The sequence below is a fragment of the Pogoniulus pusillus genome, chromosome 5 (genome assembly GCF_015220805.1).
Source record: "Pogoniulus pusillus isolate bPogPus1 chromosome 5, bPogPus1.pri, whole genome shotgun sequence".
Lineage (NCBI taxonomy): Eukaryota > Metazoa > Chordata > Aves > Piciformes > Lybiidae > Pogoniulus > Pogoniulus pusillus.
Window position 1 is genome coordinate 38,352,753 of NC_087268.1, and position 22,619 is coordinate 38,375,371.

A 22,619-nucleotide genomic window follows, 5' to 3' on the forward strand; every position below is an offset into this window, starting at 1 on the left:
ATGCTGTTGATAATCAAAATCATATACAGATTTCTTAGTAGTATTTCTTTACTAATGTGAAGAAAATTTTGGAGTGCCATGAAGCATTTTGCCTCTATTTAATTATTCAGAGGAGATTTGAAGCTAAACAACTATTTTGCATTTCTTGAGGAAACTGAATAAAATAGCTTGTAGCACTGCTCATAAACTTTTGTGTGGACTAAGGCAATAAACATAGGCTATAAACTGCAGTTTTTAATCTCCATCTCTATTCCTGCTTGTGAGATTACTGTGCACATAAAATGCATCTTTTTTTTGTGTTTGGGTTGGTTTTTTGTTTGAGTTTTTTTGGTTGTTTGTTTGGTGGGGTTTTTTTTGTTATCTCACAGAACCTCTTTCATGGTGATAATTATATTCTTGATGGAATGGAAGGTTTTAAATGCTGTAAGTAGTTGAAGCAGCATCCCAGAGATTGTCACTATAAGATTCATGATTAGAATCCAAGTCTGTAATGTTGTTATCTCCTGCCAAATCCAGTAAACCTTATGACCCACAGTAAATTAGTCCCCCACTGAAGACTAAGGAGATGTGAACTGTATGTTATAAGTGGTTGCACAGTGCTCTGAGAGTATTAGCTGTATGCAGATGCCACCTAATGTTACTGCAGCCCTGAAGATTGTGTGAAGGGTCAGAGGAAAACTTCTGAGTAAGAAAATACATCTTTTCCATTGGGTTTCCTGGCTGTTGGAAAGTGAAGGAGAGAGTATGCAAAGGCAGGCAAGGAAATGTGTCTAGCCAGGATGATTTTTGGTAGTGAGAGGAGTAAAAGAGAATAAATCTTGAAGATGTATCATGCATTTCAGTCTGTCAATATTTCACAAAATGCTTCTCAAAGAATCTCACAGTCATGCCATGCCTTGCAAGTAAATTCCTCTCTTAGCTCAACTTCCTTAACAACATCCCTTTTTTAGGTTGTGTAAATTTACCAAATCAAGACAGAGTTTGAATTTCCTCTTTTAAAAATTTGTTCTAATGCTTAAGTTCTTTTCTACCTATTTTGGTTGCCATGTCACTGCGGATGTCTTAGAACATTGAAGCAGCCATTTTCAAGCAAGAGACCTTTAAACTTTGGTTTGTTCCTTAGATCCCTTAAAATTCTTCAGACAGCTCATATGTATTGCCTCATGTCTCATCATTTTTGGGGGATTATCTGTGTTCACAAAGGGAAAGGCCAGCTGGGTGGGTTTAGTATTTCATGCTTTCCAAAGGGGGAAATCTACATGTCTGTGTTGAGACTTCAGAGTCATGTATCCTTTATGAAATCATAAAGGGTACATTTTCAGGAAGCATGTGAGCCAATATGAGGAAATCTCTTACTAGTTGCTTATTCTGTTTAGAGTATGAACATTGTTAAGTATTGTGGAGATCTTTATTTTTGCCATATGAAACCTTGCTAGACATTCACATTGTGACATGGAAACTTGGAAATCAACTTACTGTTTTGAATACATCTTTCTTGTTTTGTATATTCATCTAGGTTGCTTTTACAGTTCTGTTTGATTTAGAAGCTCTTCTGAAGATCTGGTGTTTGGGTTTCACAGGATACATCAGCTCATCTCTTCACAAGTTTGAGTTGCTGCTTGTAATTGGAACCACTCTTCATATTTATCCAGACCTGTATCACTCCCAGTTTACATATTTTCAGGTATGATCAGCTACTTTTACATTTTACCCTATATAACAAAAGCATTATGCATCAACTATTCACTCTCATTCATTCCCTTTCTCAGACTGCTGATGTTCTTATAATATTGTCTCATTTTGGGAATGTCTTTAAGCCAATAAATATGTCTATTAGTGACTATTTTATGAGTGTATTTACAGAAATAGGATAGTTTCTAACTTTTCTGATAACTCCTTTCTGTTTTCAAAAACATTTCCTATCTGAGCTACAGTGTTCAGTAGGTTCTGGGTTAGTTTGCTCACTGTCCTTCATTGAGCCTTGACCCTGCATGGAACTGTTTACAGCATCGCTGTAGTGTCCAGTGCTGCTTTCCTGGCTTCTGTCCCTGAGGCCTCAGTACACTTGTTGTTACTTGTCCAGGTCTTCATCCTTACAGCAGTCATATGCCTAGCTAAAAGTCTCTGCTCCAGTTATTGTGGGTCTTCTGAGGTTTTTTCTCCATAATCACCATGTTATTTGTATAGCTCTCCAAAAATACCTTATTTAGTGGGAAAGTGTATTTATTAAGTCTGTTCCTACTTTTTTGCTGTGGGGATGAGCAAGAAAAAGAAACAGAGAACGACTTACTTATTCAGGCTTCTGTCAGCTAGTCCAACAAATTCCCCATTCATCCTCCTTGCAGTGCCTAGAGTTCCTTCAGCTGTGGGAGAAGGCACTGAGATTCATGATAATGTGCTGTGTTCTACAGTACTGAAGAAAGGGATTTTCTAAAAGAATAATATTTAAAAAAATAGCAATGTCATATTTGTTATTTAACAGTGGATTGGCATAGTGAATAATAGTAAATAAAGGCAAATCATCAATAATCAGACAGTCCCATCAATGTGATTAGCTATAGTGTCATTAAATGTGATCAGCTATAGTGCCGTGAGTCATGTGAGTAGAATAGGATCATAGAGTCATAGAATCAACCAGGTTGGAAGAGACCTCCAAATGTCATCCAGTCCAACCTAGCACCTAGCCCTATCCAGTCAACTAGACCATGGCACCAAGTCCCTCATCCCCCAGGGATGTGGGTTGAACTAGATGGCTTTTTCAGGCTTCTACAAATGCCATTCTACCTTTTCTTCTAAATGGTTCTACAAACCTGCTGAATAAAATTTTCAAGATGAGAAACTCTATTTTGCATTTCCCTGATATCATTTGAAAGTTATAGCTTTGATTTTGCTGTCTTAAATGTGTAAAATCTCATCACTCGATGTGGCACGATGCTTCAAATCTGCAAGAGTGGATCATCTGTCAGAAGTAAGCTGTTGCCCTCTTGCATCGAAAGCACAAAGGAAACCTAGCTAGGATCTCTCAGGTAAAATGTTTAGCAACTTAGTTAATAGTTGCTCCAATTTTATTGGAGCAAAGTCCATTTACATCTGATGATTTTTCTCTAGCAATTTTAAGCCCACACTCTGAACATGGTAAACTAAGTAGGTAACATCATCACTAACACAAGGTAACTCATGACACTACAGGACATGCTTGATGGCCATGGTGATGTTAGGTCAACAGTTGGACATAATGATCTTAGTGGTGTTTTCCAGCCAAAACCATTCTATGTTTCTGTGATTATATGACTGAAAGTATAATTACAATATAGCCAAACCTTCATAATACAATGATAAGACTTTTCTTTCCAATAGATTTAATTACTTTTGTGGTTTTCCATTTGGTTTGGTTTTCAGTTGTTTGGGTTTTTTTTAAGTTTTAGCTTTTATGCCCAAAAAATGTCAAGATGTGATATTTTTCTTTCCAAAATACATGAGACATGCATTTTGCAAGCAGAACCACCTGCTACACTGAAAGACTGAGGTTATATTATGCAATCTAAATCCCTTGAGAGATGAATGACACTAAGGTTGGAAAATACTTTACCTTTGATGTCAGTGTGTAAAGGAAACACACAACATATTCCTCCACAATTAAGCTTCTGGGCAAGCTTGATAACAGATTTTCAAATCAACCAAGGTCAAAATGTTTTTTTCACATGGATACATCTTGACATCAGGCAGATTTCCAGGCCCTTAGGCATTAATGATGACAGGTTAAATGTGTTCCTTGTCAGTCAACAAAACAGATTACTGGAAACAGAGCTCTTATTTGACACATTCCAGGATAGTGAGCAGACATATCATCCTAGTCTTTCTCAGCATGTATTTCAGTCTGCATCATTCATTGGTCTTTAGCACACCACATCGTTCACTCTTCACTACACTGGCTGCTATCCACCCTCCCACCTATCTTTCCTGCATTCACTGAACATTCATTCAAAACACCTCACAAACCCATCTGTGAAAGACTACACCAAAGCACCACTCCATGGCTATAATCTATAGAACACAAAATTAGTGGAGAAATGACAGAATTTGCATGTTATTGCAGAGGTCTGTCATGAACCAGCATAAAAGGGACAGATTCACTCTGTGCTAGATCAAGAACTGGCTGGATGGCAGAGCCCAGAGAGTGGTGGTGAATGGTGCTACATCCAGTTGGCAGCTGTCACTAGTGGTGTTCCCCAAGGATCAGTGCTGGGCTCAGTCCTCTTCAATATCTTTATTGATGATCTGGACGAGGGGATTGAGTCCAGCATCAGTAAGTTTGCAGATGACACCAAGCTAGGAGCAGGTGTTGATCTGTTGGAAGGTAGGAGAGCCCTGCAGAGGGACCTGGACAGGCTGGATGGGTGGGCAGAGGCCAATGGGATGAGATTTAACAAGGCCAAGTGCAGGGTTCTGCACTTTGGCCACAACAACCCCAAGCAGAGATACAGGCTGGGGACAGAGTGGCTGGAGAGCAGTCAGGAGGAAAGGGACCTGGGAGTGCTGGTAGATAGTAGGCTGAAGATGAGGCAGCAGTGTGCCCAGGTGGCCAAGAGAGCCAATGGCATCCTGGCCTGCATCAGGAACAATGTGGCCAGTAGGACAAGGGAGGTTATTCTTCCCCTGTACTCAGCACTGGTCAGGCCACACCTTGAGTCCTGTGTCCAGTTCTGGGCCCCTCAATTCAAGAGAGATGTTGAGGTGCTGGAACATGTCCAGAGAAGGGCAACAAAGCTGGTGAGAGGCCTGGAACACAAACCCTATGAGGAGAGGCTGAGGGAGCTGGGGGTGTTTAGCCTGGAGAAGAGGAGGCTCGGGGGTGACCTCATTGCTGTCTACAACTACCTGAGGGGAGGTTGTAGCCTGGTGGGGGCTGATCTCTTCTGCCAGGCAACCAGCGATAGAACAAGGGGACACAGTCTCAAGTTGTGCCAGGGAAGTCTAGACTGGATGTTAGGAGAAAGTTCTTGCCAGAGAGAGTGATTGGCATTGGAATGGGCTGCCCAGGGAGGTGGTGGAGTCACCGTCCCTGGAGGTGTTCAAGAAAAGCCTGGCTGAGGCACTTAGTGCCATGGTCTAGTTGACTGGCTAGGGCTGGGGGATAGGTTGGACTGGATGATCTTGGAGGTCTCTTCCAACCTGGTTGATTCTATGATTCTATGATTTAAACAGACCCGTACTGCACTGAAGAGATGCTACTGTATTTGTTCTTGGGGAAAATACTGCTGAGTCATTTTCTGAATAATTATCATCCTTTTCAGAAGGCTCAGCAGTTCTTTGTAACAAAGTGTGGTTCCTCTGTTGTATTTTCCATTTCAGTCTGGTTTTTAGCATATCTTTAATCCAAGTGGTGCACCTTCTACACCTTTTAAGTTTAATAGAATTTGCAATCCAATTATACGGAATGCATAAACGTTCACCACAGTGTACTTTTGCTAGAATCAATTTGTCACCTAAGGAAAATAATTTTGTTTTTAATAGTGTCAGTAAGATAATGTGTTGCTTAAAGGTCAATTAGAGTTCCCCAAAGGAAGGGAGAAACAAGTAAGGCAGATAATACAGTTTATCTAACATGACTTAGAATACCAACTGTCATGTAATCTCCGCTTCTCTGGTGGCAGTGTTGAAACTAGTATTGATGGGAACAAAGCTAACATTTACACTGCAAGCAGGTCTTGTGAGAAGGCACTATGTTTACATGCTCATAATACTTGCAAATCTCACTTAACCTCCCTGTCTGTCACTGCTTTGGTAACCAGTTTGGTGTACTCAGATTATATGGAACATGACTACATGTACTGTCTACAACTACCTGAAAGGGCATTGTAGCCAGGTGGGGGGTGGCCTCTTCTCCCAGGCAACCAGCAATAGAACAAGGGGGGACAGTCTCAAGTTGTGCCAGGGTAGGTATAGGCTGGATATTAGGACGAAGTTCTTCACAGAGAGAGTGATTTCCCATTGGAATGGGCTGCCCAGGGAGGTGGTGGAGGCACCGTCCCTGGGGGTCTTCAAGAAAAGCCTGGCTGAGGCACTTAGTGCCATGGTCTAGTTGATTGGTTAGGCTGGGTGCTAGGTTGGACTGGATGATCTTGGAGGTCTCTTCCAACCTGGTTGATTCTATGATTCTATGACCATGAACAAATGTGAAACTAAGGACTTTAGCTCACCTTGTCTAAGAGTGTGAAAGTTAAGTTGTCTAGTGTAACCTCTGTGTCTAGGACCCTTTTTAGTTACTGAGATATTGAAGGCTCATCAGTCCTGTACATGGGGTATAACATGTTTGCATTGCTATTTTCTTTAGTTGGCTTTTTCTCACTCTCCCCTTTTGCAGTAAAGCCTAGATGACTAACATATTCTGCATAGCTGACAGGTAGGGAGATGAGTTTCATGCAGAATGCAAAGGTGTACCTTGATTAGCAGGCTGCAAGCTACAGTGAGCTCTTCCTGTGAACAACTTCTGCCAAACTTATTTTCTCTCTAAAAGCAGCACAGCAATTGTGTTGGAGAAATTCTTGTTAGCAGAGCACACAAGAATTGATAAACAATGAGCAACCCGTGCTGGGAATGTCCTTGAATCCATCTTGGGAGTTTAGATAGCAGGCACAGGGTAGCTTCCTCCCACATGCAGCTGCAGGGGGTGGAGTGCAGCTGCAGGTGGGCAGAGTTTAGCCAGCCCCAGAGGCTGACGCTCAGATTGTTATGGTATGCTGACCTATTGATGCCTTACAAGTAACTCTGGACCCTCTGACTGTAACCAATCTTGGTGGAGCCTGCCTATTGCTTGAAGTGCATATAAGTCACTGTATCACGGAAATAAAGGGGATTTGACCATCTAACCATATTGGTGAACAAAGAGTCATCTTCCCATAGCGCTCCACCCAACGTGTTCTCCAACACAATTGTATTTGGCTTTACATGAGGTCGACCTATAATTGCACTGTAATTCCTACCTTTCACTTGCAATATGATTATTGTGGAAATATGTCCAATACTTTGGGTTGGGCAGTCTTACTCTTTGTAAGAACTGTATAATCTCATTTGCTTCATATGCTGCTGCTTGTTGTCTCCGACTCTTGTGGCTGCCCCTGTCTCTTGTTCATACTGATGTTGTATCACTGTATGTGCCGCCCTGAGTAGCAGAATTTGGAGGATCAGAGTTGTCAGGAGCTTTTCCAGGGTAGAGTCAGCAGTAAATGGGTCAGAAATTCCACATACAATCACAGTTCTTCTGCTATTGCTAATGCTGAGAGTTGTCAAATATGCCAAATATGTTAATGACACACATTGCTCTTTCCTCTGACACTGAGAAATGCCATTGTCATGGGTTGTGTTGAATCTGCTGCTGTTCATACCATGCTTATGTCATGCCAGCTTCAAAATGAAAGTGTGTCTGGAGCGACACTGAGATGCTTGAGCGTGTCCAGAGAAGGGCAACGAGGCTGGGGAGAGGCCTTGAGCACAGCCCTACGAGGAGAGGCTGAGGGAGCTGGGATTGGTTAGCCTGGAGAAGAGGAGGCTCAGGGGTGACCTTATTGCTGTCTACAACTACCTGAGGGGTGGTTGTGGCCAGGAGGAGGTTGCTCTCTTCTCTCATGTGGCCAGCACCAGAACAAGAGGACACAGCCTCAGGCTGCGCCAGGGGAGATTTAGGCTGTAGGTGAGGAGAAAGTTCTTCACTGAGAGAGTCATTGGACACTGGAATGGGCTGCCCGGGGAGGTGGTGGAGTCGCCGTCCCTGGGGCTGTTCAAGGCAGGATTGGACGTGGCACTTGGTGCCATGGTCTAGCCTTGAGCTCTGTGGTAAAGGGTTGGACTTGATGATCTGTGAGGTCTCTTCCAACCTTGGTGATGCTGTGATACTGTGAAATTACTATGGGGCTTGAAGTACAGATTGTAACATAACTGGCTTCCTGTCAAAATTGCTGCTTTCAGGTTCTGGGTTTGGGGTGTTGTGCTTCTCTTGCTGGGGATGGCACTGGATGGGAGGGGTTGGGGAGTTAGCTCTCTGGCTTCTGCTTGCTGCTGCATTTGGTATTTTGCTTTGCTTTTTCTGCAGATAGGCTACAATAATTGCATTATGTTATCTCGTTTATGTTAAACTCTTTTTGTCTCAACAGGGAGGGGGTTTTTTGTGTGTTACTTTCCTTCACTTCTGTGTTGGAGGAAAGCTGCTGTGTTAACCTATAATTTGCCACCCAAAACTTCTCTTGTTGCATATAGTATGAGAAAGCAAAATATGTTTGTTACCAAACTTCCTAGGTTATACAGTAGACTGCACAAGCAATTTTGTCTCAGATCACTGAAATGAAAAGATGGTTTGTGGGAGAAGAGTTGTCAGCTCTTTATGTGAATATGTAACATATAACAACATAGAACCATAGAAAAATCTAGGTTGGAAGTGGCCTTTCAAAGCCTGATGCTCAAAACAAGCCTTTATTCAGACTGTTCAGGACCCTGTCCATTTGGAATAAGTGTGGATTTTTAACAGTGATGGTGGTTAAACTCAAGCAATTTACCTAGCACTGCAGTATTTTTTCAGTTGCTGCATCAAGACTGATGTATTTTGACCACTGCCTGAAGGCATTCTTATGTTTTGTAGCACACTACAAACCTCCCCTGGTCTGTAGTTCCACACTCCATTCAGATTTACTATCTGTAGCATGTGTTCTCTTTGTCTCTGTTCCCTTTGCAATCCCCTAAACAGCTTTATGCCACAGTGTTTCTGTGATGACCCATTAGTGAGTTGATTATATCCTGTGCCTGCTACTCTCAAGACGTCTTCTGTCATTCCATGCCTGTTTGCCTCAGATGCTCCATTTATGAAAGGGTCATAGACAGCTTGTTCTATGCAAAATTACAGGTTTTTCCTACTATAGGTAGGGAAAGAAAGGAGATAAATAGCAATAAGCACTACATCAAAATCATAAAAAGCAAAGCAGAAGACAAAATAGGTTAATAGCTGCCTGGTGACTGGGTAACTGCTGTTGCTAGCTAAAAAAAATTCCTGGCAGGCCAAGGTAAGTACAGACAAAACCTGACAGATTCCAGAGCCTTCTTAACCTAACATGCAATTTATGATCTGTTACAAGTGGTGGCAATCATGTTTACTGAGCTACAAGGCTGCAAGTCCTTTTTTTGTCTTCCCATATCTGATCCTCTGAGAAGTTGTTGATTAATGTGATAATTAAATAATTAATGCAGTTGTATTTTCTCTTTCTTTGCAGGTTCTTAGAGTTGTTCGGCTTATAAAGATTTCTCCTGCTTTGGAGGATTTTGTATATAAGATATTTGGACCAGGAAAAAAACTTGGGAGTTTGGTGGTATTTACTGCCAGCCTTTTAATTGTGATGTCAGCAATCAGTTTACAGATGTTTTGCTTTGTGGAAGAACTGGATAGATTTACAACCTTTCCAAGGGCAAGTATAAAAAGCATTGATTACTTGTCGATTTTTATTACTTGATTTTTATTACTTTCTTATTGTTAATGTTTTCCTACCAATGATGATGGAATGGGCTGCCCAGGGAGGTGGTGGAGTCACCATCCCCAGAGGTGTTCAAGAAGAGCCTGGTTGGAAAGGGCTGGGTGCTCGGTTGGACTGGATGATGTTGGAGGTCTCTTCCAACCTGGTTGGTTCTATGATTCTTTGATTCTGTGACTTAGCAGTGTTACGTTACTGGTTGGACTCAATGATCTTAAAGGTCTTTTCCAGTTAAATGATTCTACATGGTGAGAGGCCTCAAGCACAAGCCCTACGAGGAGAGGCTGAGGGAGCTGGGATTGGTTAGCCTGGAGAAGAGGAGGCTCAGGGGTGACCTTATTGCTGTCTACAACTACCTGAGGGGTGGTTGTGGCCAGGAGGAGGTTGCTCTCTTCTCTCAGGTGGCCAGCACCAGAACAAGAGGACACAGCCTCAGGCTGTGCCAGGGGAGATTTAGGCTGGAGGTGAGGAGAAAGTTCTTCACTGAGAGAGTCATTGGACACTGGAATGGGCTGCCCGGGGAGGTGGTGGAGTCGCCGTCCCTGGAGCTGTTCAAGGCAAGATTGGACGTGGCACTTGGTGCCATGGTCTAGCCTTGAGCTCTGTGGTAAAGGGTTGGACTTGATGATCTGTGAGGTCTCTTCCAACCTTGGTGATACTGTGATACTGTGATACATGATTCTATCCTATTGGTGATTACAGTAATGGTCCTCCTTTCCTTCTGAGAGCCATGAAGCAGTTTATCTCCATATGTTTTGATAAAAGAATTGTATTTTCTGGTTTTAACAGTCTTTCAATAGTCCTTCAGTGGTTGGTCTCTTCTCCCAGACAATCAGCAACAGAACAAGGGGACACAGTCTCAAGTTGTGCTGGGGGAAGTCTAGTCTGGATGTTAGGAGGAAGTTGTTGCCAGAGAGAGTGATTGGCATTGGAATGGGCTGCCCAGGGAGGTGGTGGGGTCACTGTCCCTGGAGGTGTTCAAGAAAAGACTGAATGAGGCACTTAGTGCCATGGTCTAGTTGATTGGACAGGGCTGGGTGCTAGGTTGGACTGGATGATCTTGGAGGTCTCTTCCAACCTGGTTGATTCTATGATTCTATGAAATTCGTGCTTTTTTAGATTAGATAGTCTCTTTCTGATGCTTTTAGATGATGACACATCGAAGCATGTCGCTTAACAGTACTTTGTTACAGAAAGAGGATTCATGTGTGCAATCATGAATATTAGTCACAAAATTTATATCAAGTATGTCTACACAGCATTTATATCTTCCTATTATTAAAGGGCTTGGTCTTGATTTATAGAGGAATGTTTGTTTTACGCAGGGCTCTAAAACCTGTCTGCATTGAGAAAATGAGGCTTTGCCTTTTGGGTATAAATAATGGATATTTATGGGCATTGTGTTAATTCAGAACACAACATTGAAAATCAGTGGAAATTGGAGCTAATGTATTTATTGAAACACACTGTTCTGAATGAAAATACTGTCATTTCTGTAATAATGGATTAAACTGAGTGTACATGGATTGGTTCCTCTGACAATTTATTTGTTTCAGCCATTCCAGCTCGGTTATCCAATGCATCTGTTTTAGTGAAAGTGCATTGGTTGGAACAATTAAATAACAATGAATAGGGCAGCCTCAAGGGTCATGCATTTAGCAAACAAAGTGGCTAGGGAACAATCTGTAATTAGCAACCTGGACTTGATGTATGGGAAACTAGCCATCAAATGTAAGACAAAAAATACCTACCCACAGGCAATAGTGGAGCACCATTTCTGTTTTGGAAAATGTGCTTTGAAAAGATACCAGTAGCATTAGTAGAATTGTTTCTCTTTAATTGTGAAGCAAGAAAAAGGAGAGGGGAGGGGAGGGGAGGGGAGGGGAGGGGAGGGGAGGGGAGGGGAGGGGAGGGGAGGGGAGGGGAGGGGAGGGGAGGGGAGGGGAGGGGAGGGGAGGGGAGAGGAGAGGAGAGGAGAGGAGAGGAGAGGAGAGGAGAGGAGAGGAGAGGAGAGGAGAGGAGAGGAGAGGAGAGGAGAGGAGAGGAGAGGAGAGGAGAGGAGAGGAGAGGAGAGGAGAGGAGAGGAGAGGAGAGGAGAGGAGAGGAGAGGAGAGGAGAGGAGAGGAGAGGAGAGGAGAGGAGAGGAGAGGAGAGGAGAGGAGAGGAGAGGAGAGGAGAGGAGAGGAGAGGAGAGGAGAGGAGAGGAGAGGAGAGGAGAGGAGAGGAGAGGAGAGGAGAAAGGAAAGGAGAAAGGAAAGGAAAGGAAAGGAAGGGAAAGGAAAAGAAGGGAAAGGAAAGGAAAGGAAAGGAAAGGGAAAGGGAAAGGGAAAGGGAAAGGGAAAGGGAAAGGGAAAGGGAAAGGGAAAGGGAAAGGGAAAGGGAAAGGGAAAGGGAAAGGGAAAGGGAAAGGGAAAGGGAAAGGGAAAGGGAAAGGAAAAGAAAAGAAAAGAAAAGAAAAGAAAAGAAAAGAAAAGAAAAGAAAAGAAAAGAAAAGAAAAGAAAAGAAAAGAAAAGAAAAGAAAAGAAAAGAAAAGAAAAGAAAAGAAAAGAAAAGAAAAGAAAAGAAAAGAAAAGAGAAAAGGGAAAATAAAAGAGAAGAGAGGAGAGGAGAGGAGAGGAGAGGAGAGGAGAGGAGAGGAGAGGAGAGGAGAGGAGAGGAGAGGAGAGGAGAGGAGAGGAGAGGAGAGGAGAGGAGAGGAGAGGAGAGGAGAGGAGAGGAGAGGAGAGGAGAGGAGAGGAGAGGAGAGGAGAGGAGAGGAGAGGAGAGGAGAGGAGAGGAGAGGAGAGGAGAGGAGAGGAGAGGAGAGGAAAGGAAAGGAAAGGAAAGGAAAGGAAAGGAAAGGAAAGGAAAGGAAAGGAAAGGAAAGGAAAGGAAAGGAAAGGAAAGGAAAGGAAAGGAAAGGAAAGGAAAGGAAAGGAAAGGAAAGGAAAGGAAAGGGAAAAGGGAAAAGGGAAAAGGGAAAAGGGAAAAGGGAAAAGGGAAAAGGGAAAAGGGAAAAGGGAAAAGGGAAAAGGGAAAAGGGAAAAGGGAAAAGGGAAAAGGGAAAAGGGAAAATAAAAGAAAATAAAAGAAAAGAGAAAAAAAAGGAGCTTTATGTATAAATATGTGAAGGGCAAGTGTCAGGTGGACAGAGCCAGGCTCTTCTCCAGTGATAGGACAAGGGGCATCAGGTGCAATCTGGAGCATAGGAGGTTCAGTCATACTAAATTGTAACAAATCCAGGTATATACTGAGTATAGGTTTAAAGTGTGAGGAAATATTTCATCCAGCAGATTATACTGTTTTTTATAAACAGAAAATATCCAAACATTTTTTTCCTATTTCCTTACTTGAGTCCTGGAGAAACAGAAGATCTGTTACCAATAATAAAGGAGTGTTCTGGCAATACTGATGTGAAATGTTTTTAATACTTCCTATATGATAGCCAGAAGCAAGAGTCTGTAATTTCATAGTTATTATTTTTATACATATTCACCTTATTATGAACATTTCAGAAGCATAATTTACAGTACATGATTCCTTTGTGCAGTTTTTAGGGTAACATCACTATTAGGTTGATAGTCAGTAAAAGTCTTGTATCCCAAAATTGTGACAGATAGTGCATGTGAAGGTCTTCTTTCAGAGGAGTCTCTTTCTAGCAGAGGCTGGAGGATTTTCACTCATGTTGTCTGCTTTGAATAAAGACCAGTTTATGATAAGACAGTTGTAAGACATGTGATTTTGGGTTCATCTGGAATGTATTACTTTGAAACATGGCTGAAGGCACACTTGCATTACTATAGGATGTAGGAGAGGATAGGAGGTTTGCAATAGCAGGATTTGCTAAGATAACTTTTTAGGAGCTTAGCTCTAAAGAAAAGCAAAGCTATAACGGCCAGAACTGTTGCTGTGGACTTTTTCAGTTACAAAAGCAGAGAGGATTCTAACAAAAATAGTGACACTAGAGGCTGAATTTTGAATCTGTGTATTAAAGTGCTTTCTACACTGGAACACACAGAACCAAAACCATTTTCAAACTGTAAGTGCTTTATAAGAAGGCACAGTATGGGTTTTGGAACAAGCAGACCTCCTCCTTTTGCTAATGCTTCTAAATTGCATGTTTTCACATGGTTTCCTGACAACAGTCAATAGGCACAAGCTCGGTGTTGCCATGGATACAAATTTCACCCTTCTGTTGGCCATTGCAATTTCCCAGATGGACTAGATTTCTCTCTTTAAAAATAAAAGTACAGATGTTTGTTACCAGGCTTTTAGTTGACCTGCCATCTCTGGTTTTGCATGTCTGCTTGGGCTGCGCGTATTTGAGCCACGAGAAGGACGAGGGTCAGCTGGGACCCCTGCAGGAAAAACTGGAGCAGAGAGATTTGGTCAAAGGCACAAATGTAAGATGGCCACTAAGAAATTTGGGAATTCTCTATATGAGAAACAGAACAGGCTGTTACTGCCTCTGAGATCCATGCCTTGGTTTCTCTTGAGGTTTGTGGCCATGTGCTGACTGTTCAGTGTCTCGGGTTACAGAGCCAGAACGCGGCTTTTGTTTTGAAGGAGTCAACACCAAGGTGAAAGCCAGGCCCAACTGGTCCCAGCAGCAAAAATCCCCCAGTCTTTAGCAAAACCAGGACTTCACTCCTGACCTCAATCTTGGAGAAAGTGCAAGTTGTGAAGTGTTAATTTGACCAAAGCATCATTCACTAAAAAAGGTGGACAAGGATGCCTTAATTCTCTGGTGGAGTTAGAGTCTCAGTGCCACTGCCACGTTTTCATAGGACAGCTCTTCTCTCAGGGTGCTATTGAGCACTCCATATTAAAAGAAGGTTAAGTTTACACAGGTAGAGGAGATTGCAAGCATTTTAGTGCTGGCCTAAATCCTTTTAGCTTAGTTTGCAGAAGTAATCCCACTGATTATGGGACTGCTTCCATGAATAAGGCCATTGGAATATGTCCCATAATACTTTATGGACAAGCAGCAATTACAAGTCAAGTACATCATAACTGTAAGGAGTAATCTGTGTGACACCACTCCTGTTGGACGAGATATCAGAACTGGTACTTTGGCTCATATATACCACTGAAGCTTTGCCAATCCTCCACTATAAATAAAAAGGTATTTTGACTCCCATCATCCAAAGAGCTAATTAAGTAATAGGGTATAAATACTCAAAGAAATTGACAGTCTTTTCTATAATACAAATTAATTCAGAAAATCACAATTTGCATATATCTCTAAGTCTCATCTTCACAGATGTTGATTCTGCCAGCTAGTTGCATTTCAAATTAATTTTAAAATAAACAGTGGGAAGCAAACCTTTTAGCTAAAAATAACTTCCTGCAATGCAGGAGTTGCAAAGCACAGATTCATTGTGTACTGCCTTGTTTCCTTAATACTAATGAGTTGTCACACACTGGACTTTAATGCTACAATAAAATCATAGAATCGACCAGATTGGAAGAGACCTCCAAGATCATTCAGGCCAACCTAGCACCCAGCCCTATCCAGTCAACTAGACCATAGTGCTAAGTGCCTCATCCAGGCTTTTATGAACACCTCCAGGGATGGTAACTCCACCACCTCCCTGGGCAGCCCATTCCAATGGCAATCACTCTCTCTGTAAAGGACTTCCTCCTAACATCCAGCCTATACTTCCTCTGGCACAGCTTGAGACTGTGTTCCCTTGTTCTATTGCTGGTTGCCTGGGAGAAGAGACCAACCCCCACCTGGCTATAACCTCCCTTCAGGTAGTTGTAGACAGCAATGAGGTCCCCCCTGAGCCTCCTCTTCTGCAGGCTAAACAACCCCAGCTCCCTCAGCCTCTCTTTATAGGCTTTGTGTTTCAGACCTTTCACCAGCTTTGTTGCCCTTCTCTGGACACTTTCCAGTATCTCAACATCTCTCTTGAATTGAGTAGCCCAGAACTGGACACAGTACTCAAGGTGTGGCCTGACCAGTGTTGAGTATGGGGGAAGAATAACCTCCCTCTTCCTACTGGCCACACTAATGATATGTTTAAATGATAGTGAAAGGCCATATTTTATAGCTATATGCCTTAAGGACAACTGTTTTCAGAGAAAGATTAGATTTTGACAATGTTAGAAGAATGTATTTTCTAAATTAATTTAGTGCTTGTATTAATGGGAGGTCCACAGCATCATATTGGGCATATCTTTATGCCTCAAAGATTTAATCATTTTGTTGTTTAAAGCAATGGTAATGTAGCATGATTCAGAAGAAAGGATGCTGCACTCATTCAGTTATCCAGTCCCTCAAGTATCTGTAGTAGAGTGGAAAATGTGCTTTGAAAAGCAACCAGTAGGGTGTATTACCCTGAAAAGCAGTCAGTAGGGTGTATTACCTAATGTAGTGCCCACCTTGTGTTTCAGCAAGGAGTGTCACACCAGTAGCTTCATAGATGCTCCAAGGGTAGGGAAACAGCAAATGCGTGGTTTAACTTCACCTTCCCTCTTGGAGGAGAGCTGAGAAGTGATGCTGAGCAGCAATGTGGTGATTGCCTTTTTCACCCTCGAGCATCACCAGCACCTATAGAGGCAGCTGAATTTCCTGCTTGTTTCATGCATGCTCCTCTGGATGTAGAATGCCTCTCCTATGTAAAGATCCTGAATATTTTTTCTCTACATGTTTTGCAAGTGGAGGTATTTTGCAGAGCTAACTAACACTTGTTGAGGTTGGGATTTTTTGAAGGACCTCATCACTATTTTTGGTAAGGAAAAGAATCATTAATGTAAGTTTGTAATGTGATGCAGTGTAATGAGTCTTTGTGTGTGATTGTGAAGGGATGCTAATTTGAAGACAGGATGTGGCTGCAGGTCAGAATTGTGCCAGTTAAGGCTAAAGCTACTGGCAGGAACATAAAGCGGAGGGCACTGCAAATCCCAGCCCTCCTATTCCAGCTCTCCTAACACATGACATAGCAAAGATTTTAGCTGACATAAGGAATTTACAGAAAGTCGTTGTGAGCAGTTGTCTCTGCTGTTTCTAGTTAACGAGAGCCTTTGTTCTCCATGTGATCTGTGTGTTTTCAAAGGAAAGGCTGGGATGTGACATTTGGTCAAGATGTGGCTGATGTAGAAATGAAAGTCTTCAATTTAACTTCATCTCCCAGTGTGTGCCATTGCTTACTTGGATGCCTTGATCTATTCCATGTACATATTAGCTTACCTTCCTGTGAGAGATTTGAACTTGTAAGCTTAATTATCTCTGAAAATTTGATTAGTGTGAAATGCTGAAAAGCAACTGTAAAAATAGCTTTCAAACTCCTTGGGTTTATCCTAATAGTTTATGCCTCTGTCTGCTTCAGAGTGCCACAGAAGATAGCAGCAACTGAGCTGGGTTCTGATCTGTTTTTTTTTTTTAAGAGCTAGCAGGCAATTTTTTACAAAGCACTTAGGAGCTTAATATTTGGGAGCCCCCTAATAGTGTGAAAATGCACAGTTCTTCCTCTGAACGTGTTCTAGAGGCAACATGGTCCATTGTGTGTACTTCAAAATGCGTACCAGTTGTAATGGACACAGGAGAAAAAACTCAGTCCTAGGATCTTTAGCATTGGTCAATGAAAGAGGGTCAGACACTGACCTCAGACACTGGCTTCCTGATACTGATTCTGCTTAGTTAACTGTCTTCCTGCTTCCAACAAACACTCTCCAGGGCAATCCCTGGGCATGGGCAAAGAAATAGTTCTCTTCAGCTGGGCACTCCAAAAATGACAGTGCCTTTTAGGCAGTGCCTTGCATAACAAAATGCACTGAATTAGATTGTCCCTGCCTTGCCTAGCCCTGCTACATCATTCCAGCAAGCTTTGCACTTGCAGGCCCTCTTTTCGGATTTTAAGCATATGGACCCTGATTTCATAATACAGAAACAGCATGTGGCAAGCTATGCCACATCTTTCTTACTAGTTCAGATAGTTAGAACCACCTTCTTGTCACCTAATAATGTCTTATGACCACAGGAACATCACATAGGTACAAGAGGAGATGCAGGACCGAGTGCTATATGCATGCACATGGACAGTCAGATTTAGAGTAAACTGGCCTGCACTGCAGGGTAGGAATCACAGCCTGGAAAGGGCATGGACATGATCTTAAGAGTCCTAATTGCATTGGGAGAAAATACTTGTTTTGTTTTAAAAACCCTGCAAACTTGGTTAAGGAGTCCAAACCAATTACTTGCCTACAGTTAACGTTAGTAATAGAAACTTGAAATGTCCCCATGTTAGAGTTGCCAGCAGCTTAAAAAGTAATTAGAACCTATTTTATTGTTCTGGGAGTGCATAAGTTTATATATCTACATGTTCAGAGGTTTTCCAGCATGCATTTGGGCTTAGGGTAAGTTGCAAAGGACTCTTCAGATGCTGTTTTCTCTTGGATGTGACAAGAATCCTGAATTCCAGGTTTATCTGAATTCTTGTATTCCTATCACCAGAGACAGCTGGCTGAAATATTTCCATTATTCCCTCTACTTTTAACATGGATTATTGGTCTATAGGGATTTTAAATTGTTACAGTTCCACAAAGAATTGTATTTACAAAATGTATAAGAGGAAGAAACAAGTAAAAGTACTGGAACCTTGCCTTGTATCAGTTACTCTTACCTGTAAGGTGTCTAGAATGCTTCTTCTATTAAGATGCCATAAATGTAGGGTCACAATTATAACTATTGGAGGTGTGTTTATAGGGAGATAGCACAAAAGCATAAGCACCATTTAAAAAGTCTTGAGATGATATAACATCCAAAACAATGATCTCTTCTACTCAAGATATTTCTCCTATTTTGTCAGCCTTGTAGGAAACAAAAAAGTTCCTCATATGGGCTAACAGATTTATGTTTTCTCTGGAACAGCATATTACCTAACTTTGAAAACTGGAATACATAGAATCAACCAGGTTGGAAGAGACCTCCAAGACCATCCAGTCCAACCCAGCACCCAGCCCTAGCCAGTCAACTAGACCACGGCACTTTAAATCACAAACCAAAACACATGTTCTGCTCTCCTAAATCAATTTGAGGAATGTGTCAATAAAAACATGCTAATGTAATTCATGCATTGTTAGTATGTTTGTAATTCTTTTTCTTGTAGGCATTCATGTCAATGTTTCAGATTCTCACACAGGAAGGATGGGTGGATGTCATGGATCAGACGCTTAATGCTGTGGGACACATGTGGGCACCAGTAGTTGCTATTTATTTTATACTGTATCATCTTTTTGCTACTCTGGTAAGTCTTTGCTTGCAAATGTGCTGGGTTTTATGTTCTCATAGCTCTTATATTGCTTATTTTTTCTCTGCTTCATGCTGCTTTTCGGCATGGAATGCTTTAGCATGAGTGCTTTGATGTGGTACAATTTACCCTTCAGCTGTGTAGCATAAGGTGGTGGCCATTGTTCAGGTGTGAGGTGTTCATAAGATCTAAGTCACACTCTTAGACTAACAATGTAATTGTTAACTGTCTTACACCTTCACAGTTCTAATGATTACAGAGTTAAGCAAGTGCTTTTATTTATCATGTGGAAATTATCTTCTCAGCCTCCATTGCATTTCCTTTGTAGCAGTAATTAAAGTGAGAAGTGTAAAGCCTCAGGATATAAGCTCTGAATTAAAAATCACTGCTTTCCTGTTGCTTGATGCAAAAATCGATGCATGGAAAATATACAATCTAGTGTGTAAAAAAATAAAAGGATGAGAACTAATACAGCAGTACCTGCATGTGTATGGAAATGAGGATTATGGCTTCAAATAATTTTTTTTCTGTGTACATAACAAGAAGGATGATTCCCTCTTTTTGTAGAGGAAATGGTAAGAAAAGAAGCTTTTGGGATAGCCTGTGTCAGTAAGGCCTGGTACTGTATTTTGAATACTAATATGGAAAAATTGCCCCAATCAAGGAAATAACCATTTTGTACACCCTTAATTCACTCCTACTTTTGTTCATTTTGCATTTTACATTCACTGCACTTTTTGATACACTTTTCACTTTCTTAATTTCGTTTTCTTTCTTTACTCAGCTGTCTAATTAGCTACTAACAGTCTCTCTCAGCTCCCATCTATTTGTACTTCACAGTATGTCCTGTTTCAGTTCTACAGTCTGAATAATCCAATGTTTCCTTCATATAGATTGAAATTTTGACCACTTTATAAATGGCTGCAGTGCACATTTCATACTCTTAGAGCTGCCTGATTAAATTAAAGCATAAGCCAAAAAGCTATATGAACCAGATGACATATAAAACATGTGATTTGCTCACAAGGTTTAGAGGACTCTTTGGGGTTTGGAAATAAGCTTTTCATGTTGAAGTGATCTTTGGAACTCCTTTGGTGGAGGTGATAGAATGCAAAAGGAAGGGAATTTTTGAAAGCAGTTACTGGTTAAAGAATCTTACTGCTATTTTTCTGGCTCTTTGCCAAGTACTTTGTCTGAACTGGAATCCATTTTCATCTCTTAGATAAGCACTAAGCAAGTCCATAAAGTAAACTAGTGTCAGGTGGCCTCTGTACTAAAAGTTCACACCTTAATTGAGAAGTAACTTAGCTATAAGAGCAATTTTAGTTCTCTGGTTTATTTTTCATGTTTTGAAAGAATCACTTGGGACTTTCACATTTGTTTAAGCATTTATTTTGCTAGGAGCAGCACACCATCCTCAGTCCTTTTACAGAGAATTTACATTTAAGTACAAGGTCCTTGCTTTACTTCCTAAATGTACACATTTCTTCTCATTCACCTATGCAAATTTTACATGGATGAAGAAACTGCAAAGACAACTTTGCAGGATTACCTGACCTTATGAAGTTGTTAGTTTCAGTTCTAAGATCTTCTTCAGACCCTGGAAGTGAGAAGCTATGTAGGGCAGAGTTGTCTGGAGGCAAAAGAAACTTAAAGAAAGAAAATTACATGGAACTGGGAAAGGAGCATGAAAACAGTTGGGTTGCTACTAAAACCAAAGAGAAGAGTTCTAAGAATAAACATCCATCAGTAAAATAACCTGAGGGAAGTCAAATGAAGAAATTACTTTCACCATCTAGAAGAGGGGGAAGGATTAGAATTGAGAAGTGATAATTGTGGGCATTTAGCACAACATACTGTAGAACCTTGGAAAGAAATTTAGCCTGGAGAAGAGGAGGCTCAGGGGTGACCTTATTGCTGTCTACAACTACCTGAGGGGTGGTTGTGGCCAGGAGGAGGCTGCTCTCTTCTCTCAGGTGGCCAGCACCAGAACGAGAGGACACAGCCTCAGGCTGCACCAGGGGAAATTTAGGCTGGAGGTGAGGAGAAAGTTCTTCACTGAGAGAGTCATTGGACACTGGAATGGGCTGCCCGGGGAGGTGGTGGAATCGCTGTCCCTGGGGCACTTCAAGGCAGGATTGGACGTGGCACTTGGTGCCATGGTCTGGCCTTGAGCTCTGTGGTAAAGGGTTGGACTTGATGATCTGTGAGGTCTCTTCCAACCCTGATGATACTGTGATACTGTGAAATTAATTATGTTTCACATGAGAAGGCAAAGATAAGTCAAAGTTTAAAAACAAAACCTGTGTTGGAAGTATGGTCCGTTACTAGTTGAGGTAATAGTAGAGTAACTTAAACAAACAAGTCCACATTTAACTTTTGTGCTGTATCATCCTTGATTTTTGTTGGAAAAAAAAAAAAGAAAAAAAAAGAAAACAGAATGAAAATGTTGATGCCTTTATACATATCTGTGCAAAAAGCAGCAAGACTGTAAGGGCTGATATATTTAGTGACTACTATACTTCAGCAGTGTGCTCTGAGCCGCAGGTACAGGAGTATCATAGACTGTATAAAGTATTTAAGAAGAAAAGCACCACATTATAAAACCCTGACATAATGGTAGCTGTTACCAAACACCTGTTTTAGCTCAGGTGTTGCAACACCCTGTTTAGCTTGCTGTGGGAAACGTGGTCAAGGCCCACGCAGATCAGTGTGATCAAAGGCGATGCCACATGGACTCCAAACGATTCAATGTGAATTATGCCAGAGATGTTTATTGATCATTCGGCTCTCAATAAATACCCTCAGGACACAAGGCACATGCCTACTCATTAGCATAATTAGTCAAGGACAACCCACTCCATCAGCATAAAACATGCCTTGTTTTCCTCATTAACGAGGTGTCCATTATCTGTCTCTTCTGAGATAAGGTAGCCAGCAGCTGGTGGGAACTAAGGTCAGCATCTGCCTGTTATTATCCTTCTTCGCTCCATCCCCACATCCTTCTTCACTTTGCATTCCCACAGATAGCAATACTGATGGTCAGCAATTAGGAATCAAAAGTCATTTGTGCCAGGGATTATGTATTCTATCCAAGTTCTGAAGGCTGTCTTAACTTGCAGTGTTTGTAGTAGTCGGATCATTGAAAACTGCATGAGGTACTGTTTAAGCACAGTACGTGGAAGCAGCTGTAAGAAGAGCAAGAGCTTCTTTGGCCTCCAATCAGTATATCTATACAAGGAAAATACAAGAATCTGATAAGCACTTTCACCCCCTGAGATTCTTCCTCCTGGATACATACTTGCAGAATATTTAGTGTATAGTAGATGAAAGTGCAGAAATCTCCTGTGCAGTGACTGCCGACGTCTGAAATTAATGAGGCAGCTTACTTTTCCTTCAAAGAGGAGTTAGCTGCTTTGCACACAGGCACTCTGAGCAAGTCTGTAAAGCAAATGAGTGTTAGTTGGCCTCTGTGCTAAAAATTCACATGTTAATTGAAAAACACCTGAGCTTTGCAAGGCATTTTAAGATTCTGAATCATTTTCTTTTCATGTAGAATCGAGAATCACAGAATCAGTCAGGGTTGGAAGGGACCACAAAGATCATCTAGTTCCAACTCCCCTGCAATGGACAGAGACGCCCTACCCTAGATCAGACCAGTCAGAGCCTCATCCAGCCTGGTCTTAAACACCTCCAGCCATGGGGCCTCAACCACCTCTCTGGACAACCCATTCCAGGCTCTCACCACTATCATGCTCAACAACTTTCGCCTCACAGCCAGTCTGAACCTCCCCACCTCCAGCTTTGCTCCATTCCCCCTAGTCCTGTCACTCCCTGACAGCCAAAAAAGTCCCTCCCCAGCTGAAAGGACAC

The 22,619-nt window shown here is 41.8% G+C and overlaps 1 protein-coding gene across 1 annotated transcript in view; it reads left to right on the forward strand.

Moving 5' to 3' along the window:
- Positions 1-22,619, forward strand: part of NALCN (sodium leak channel, non-selective) — a 254,133-nt gene that overhangs the window by 133,252 nt on the left and 98,262 nt on the right. Inside the window, exons 12-14 of the mRNA XM_064143801.1 lie at positions 1,517-1,684; positions 9,258-9,449; positions 18,606-18,743. Of these exons, the coding sequence (XP_063999871.1) occupies positions 1,517-1,684; positions 9,258-9,449; positions 18,606-18,743 (498 nt within the window). The remainder of the gene's footprint in view (positions 1-1,516; positions 1,685-9,257; positions 9,450-18,605; positions 18,744-22,619) is intronic.